Source organism: Trichomycterus rosablanca, chromosome 2 (assembly GCF_030014385.1).
Source record: "Trichomycterus rosablanca isolate fTriRos1 chromosome 2, fTriRos1.hap1, whole genome shotgun sequence".
NCBI classification, from domain to species: domain Eukaryota; kingdom Metazoa; phylum Chordata; class Actinopteri; order Siluriformes; family Trichomycteridae; genus Trichomycterus; species Trichomycterus rosablanca.
Window position 1 is genome coordinate 50,923,581 of NC_085989.1, and position 5,100 is coordinate 50,928,680.

Genomic DNA, 5,100 nt, shown 5'->3' on the forward strand with positions numbered 1-5,100 from the left:
GCTGGTGGAAACACTGGGCCACTGGGTCTGTTATCACAGTTTCAGAGAAAACGTTTTACAACCAAGGAACCAGCAAACTGTGATATATAGAAGGACTCCCACCTAAAGTGGATTTATGCTAGTAAGACCTAATGCTAATGCCTCCATCCCAGAGAAGACTCATGTTTTCTCCTTTTGTTCTTCTGTTAACAGCTTTCAGCAGGTAAAAACATGTTCTCTCCTGAAGTGGGTGATGCTTACAGGTACCATTTCTGTTATTTTATTCACTTGTTTAAATAAATGATGTATTTAACTGTACAACAGTCAGATATACTTACTGACATTTTGTTCGGGTTTATTGGACTGTAGATTCTGTTGCCGTCATGCTGGACTGTTTCAGTGTGAAATTACCAACCTGGTGTTTGAGATGGAAGGTAAAGGAGAGGTGCTGTACAAAATGGTGTCCTGGGATAACAGCTTTCTGGAGGGTTTATGCCAAATGCAGCCTGCTGGACCCCTGTACAGTATCGATTGCTTTGAAGGTTCAATAAGTCGTCTGCACCTCCCACACTGCCAGATACTTGGTACATTTATTTTGATTAACATTCACAATATGTTATTTTCTTTAAAATGTGATAAACTAGTTGTTTAGTTACATCTGATCATAATATAATTACATTATTTTTGGTCTTCAAACCTTTATAAAGTGTCCAAACTGTGTTAATATAAAATAGTTAATGCAGTAAATAATGTGTTCTTAAAATACACGAGGAGCCAGTGTAGGATCTAAAATGGCTTAATATGAACTGGGATCCACACAGGTTTACAAATAGAAAGCTTTAATATTTACCAAGTGTATATCTACCTTCTATCTACCTTAAAGCTGCACAGCACTGACTTACCAAACAATTCACCTTCTTAATGGGCGCAGATATTTTGCCCCATTATTTATATGGGCACTGGGAAGTCATCAGTCTTTTGTACAAAGACGTAAGTGTTCTGATCTGAAGAAAGATTCTTTCTATTACATACATTCTTAGATGTGTATGTAGATGTGTATGTTGTCTTCACTCATGGCTCATATAACAATCTAGGTTTGTAAATTGTTGATCTGAATAGATTTTGTGCTCCAGATGTTACAGGGCAAAACCAGACTGGACTGGCTGTGGCACATGTTACTGGCAGTAATTTAGAGATCATCCAGCCACGAGAAGTGACGAACACACATGTGGTGATAGACGTCCAGGATCTCTCCCTCTTCGGTGTCATAATTAATCTAATTTTCTCTGCTAGTCCCATCACTGCACAAATCCTTCTCTTCTGTGAAGAAATGCCTGATATAGAAATAAATAAACTGAACATGCATTTACTCCCAGGAAATGTTCCAGTGGAGGAGGTAAAACACCTTTGTTTATTTTTTATACTTTATTTCTTTGGTAAAACAGACAGTTTTGCTTGCTTATACAGTAATGAAAAAGGTGATAATTATTTTATCATATTCTTAGTAGCTCCATAAGTTTACATTCATGTTCTTTGTATGTGGTAGCATTGCCTGTTACATTGTTGAACATTTCGGTTAGCCTTCCACAAATATTTTGGCCCCCCCATTCTTCAGTTCTGCCCATATTTTTTCATGGAATTTAGGTCAGGTCAGGTTTTTGTGATTACCTCTCCATTACTTTGTTCTCCTCAATCCATTTATCCACATTAAGCCAACAACACAAGTATGCTTGGGTTCATTGTCTATTTGGAGGACCCAAATATACCTTTATCTTTCTGGCTGATGTCTTCAGATGTTACTTCAGTATCTCTACATAATTTGCTTCCTCATTATGCCGTCTGTTTTGTGAAGTGCACCAGTCCCTCCTGCAGCAGAGCGCCCCCACAACATGCTGCTGCCACCTCTTGCTTCACGGTTGAGATGGTGCTCTTTAGCTTTTTCTTTCATACATAAAAATGGTCATTATGGCTAAATAGTTCCATTTTTTATTAGACCAGAGGACATTTTTTTCAGGAAGTAGGATCTTTGTTCCCATGTGATGTTGCAAACTGTAACCTGGCTTTTTATGGTGGTTTTAAAATAATTAAATTTTGTTTTCACCCTTGAAGGTGCAAAAACGACATCAAGGCATCAGGTACATTACGGCAAGTTCCAAATGTCACCTGACCCCAGGTAAAAAATACAGACCATCATGTGAGCCCCATGAATTCCAGCCAGAGGTAAAATTCCAGTGCATTAAACTGATGAATAATCATTAACACTGCAACAGGCTGATCTGTTATATTCTGGGATCAGGTTTATAGCTGTCTGTGGTTTCTGCAGGTTGAGATATTTCACCCCACTTTTGAGGTGCTGATTAAAGACAAAGTCAAAAATATCAGACTAGGTCTTTTAGAAGAAGATGGTCTGATGGTGTGGAGGCCACGTTGGGTCTTTCTTACAGGTACACAAGTGTTTTTGTTGTGTTTGTGTGCATTGAGCTGTAGAGGTTAAACTATTCACACCTGAGTAAATCATTATTTTCTGATGAATAAAACTCAAGTGAAACTTTACTCATGAGCAGGTTATAAGGTTTATCATATCAAAAGTACTCAAACTTAAAGAAGAAAGTTAAAAACAAGATAATCTAAAATAGTGATGAAGCAAAACCCAACAATCTCAACAATCTTCTTTGTATTAAAGAGAAAATAAAAGGTCAGTACAGAGCTATTGGGCTTAAATATATTTTTCTCTAAACAAACACTAAATGGACAAAAGTATTGGGACACCTGTTTTGCTAAACCATAGGCATCTATATAGAATAGCTTCCTTTTACCTTTAGCTTCAATATCATCTCCTCTTCTGTGAAGCTTTTTTGTAAGACTTGTGCACTGGAATGTGTCAGAATTAGATTGCAGATTTTAAAAATACATTATGGTGACCAGTGTAACATCCCAACTGCTGACAATTAGATCCGAATCCCAATGTGTGGTTAGTTAGATGCAATCGGTGCACTAAAGTTGACCAGTTTACTATGAGTGCAAATAATGGCGTAACTTCTAAACTGAAACACAAACGACAAACTGAACAACTCAGTCGACTCATGAATCGGCATCGGCTGCTTCAACTGAACAGCTCTGAACATCCCCACACTGAAATGTAATATATGACATATATGCCCCTGTATCAATAATGACTTTTCCACACATGTTAGCTGTAAGGTGATATATTAATATAACATACATCATCTACAAATGTAGATGTAAGTTTATAACATATATGAAATACCCATAATAAAATATGTGTATGTACACTTACTAAATATATCGGATTCATAGGATTAATTGTATAGGATTATATAAAGGATTAATTTTATATGGTATTAAATGTTGTATCTATATATGTTAGCATGTATGTATAATTTATATATGTAATTGTATTAACATAACTTAATAAAAGAGGCTGTATGCTAACATACATTAAGGGTGCTCAGGTGGTGCAGCAGGATAATCAGTTTTTAACCCATTGGATCTGATTGATGTTCCTCAAAATGAAGATTAATTGCTGGCAGAGGATTTTATTTATCAGTGGTTCCACTAAAATGATTTATGTTGTAAGAGAAGTTCATGTTATGCTGTGTATGTATATTTTAACTTCAGCTGTAACTAACATTTATAACATAACACAGCAGTTATTCTTGTTTTTGTTCTATTTTATCAGGTTATAGCTCAAAAGAAGCCACAACAACTGTAAATACAGCAGGTAAACCTTTCTGACCTAGTCCAGCTTTAATCCCTACAGTCCTGTGTAAAAGTTTATATCAATTCCATGTAAATTCCAAACAGAAACTCCAAACTTTTGCACAAGGCTGTTCCCTTACTAGTCTGTAAAACACTGAACTGTACAAATCTGATGTTTCTCTTTATTTCAGGTGCAGAATTTGTGGAGAAACACAGAGAAAATCTCATTCAGAAAGTGACGTCAGTGATGGAGATATTAGACAGATTACTGAGTAAAAACATGATCAGTGAGGAAACGTATGAAGAGATTAAAGCTAATAAAACCTCTCAGCATCAGATGAGGAAGCTTTACACATTTCTCAACTCAGGAACTATAAAAGAAGAATTCTACAGGGTTCTCAGGGAGAAGGAACCTTTCTTATTGGATGATCTGGAGTCTGGTCCCAGCAGGGCTTAGGAGATACACACAAACACAAAATACAAACAGCACAGAGAGATTTATCACCTAAACAGAATATGAATATGGCCGAAACTATGTGGATACCCGGCCATGAGTTTGTTGGACATTTTTATATTTCTCTTGTGATATTTTATATATATAGTTTTATATATCTTTTTTATATGATTGTATTTCTTTTTATTTTTTATATCTGTATAAACACGTTTTATATCTGTATATTCTTGAAACCTGCTGTAACGTAACAAATTTCTCCCTGTGGGATAATAAAAGGCTATTTTATCTTATCTCATCTTATCTTCTCATCTTATCCTATCTTACCTTATTTTATTCTATACTGTCTTATCTCTTCGTATCCTATCTTATTCTGTCCTATTTTATCTCATCTTATCTTATCTTATCCTATCTTACCTTATCATATCCTATTCTATCTTGTCTTATCTCGTCTTTTCTCATCGTATCCTATTTTATCTTATTTTATCTCATGATATCTCATCTCATCTTATTTCATCCTATCTTATTCTACCTCATCTCATTGTATAATATCTAATATTTCTTATCTATTTATGTCATCTCACCCTATCTTATCTTATCCTATCTCATACAACCCCAATTCCAATGAAGTTGGGACGTTGTGTAAAACATAAATAAAAACAGAATACGATGATTTGCAAATCCTTTTCAACCCATATTCAATTGAATACGCTACAAAGACAAGATATTTAATATTCAAACGGATAAACTTTATTGTTTTTTTTTTGCAAATATTCACTCATTTAAAATTTGATGTCTGCAACACGTTCCAAAGAAGTTGGGACAGGGGCATGTTTACCACTGTGTCACATCACCTTTCCTTTTAACAACACTCAGTAAGCGTTTGGGAACTGAGGACTCTAATTGTTGAAGCTTTGTAGGTGGAATTCTTTCTCATTCTAGCTTGATGT

The 5,100-nt window shown here is 35.3% G+C and overlaps 1 protein-coding gene across 1 annotated transcript; it reads left to right on the forward strand.

The window, feature by feature from the left end:
• The first annotated feature begins 200 nt into the window (after positions 1–200).
• Positions 201–4,392, forward strand: LOC134335128 (NACHT, LRR and PYD domains-containing protein 1a-like). The gene is made up of 7 exons (XM_063017580.1): positions 201–242; positions 349–567; positions 1,120–1,375; positions 2,089–2,199; positions 2,303–2,423; positions 3,680–3,721; positions 3,891–4,392. Exons 1-7 carry the CDS (start codon positions 211–213, stop codon positions 4,154–4,156), a joined length of 1,047 nt encoding a protein of 348 aa, XP_062873650.1. The 5' UTR covers positions 201–210; the 3' UTR covers positions 4,157–4,392.
• Positions 4,393–5,100: the final 708 nt, after the last annotated feature.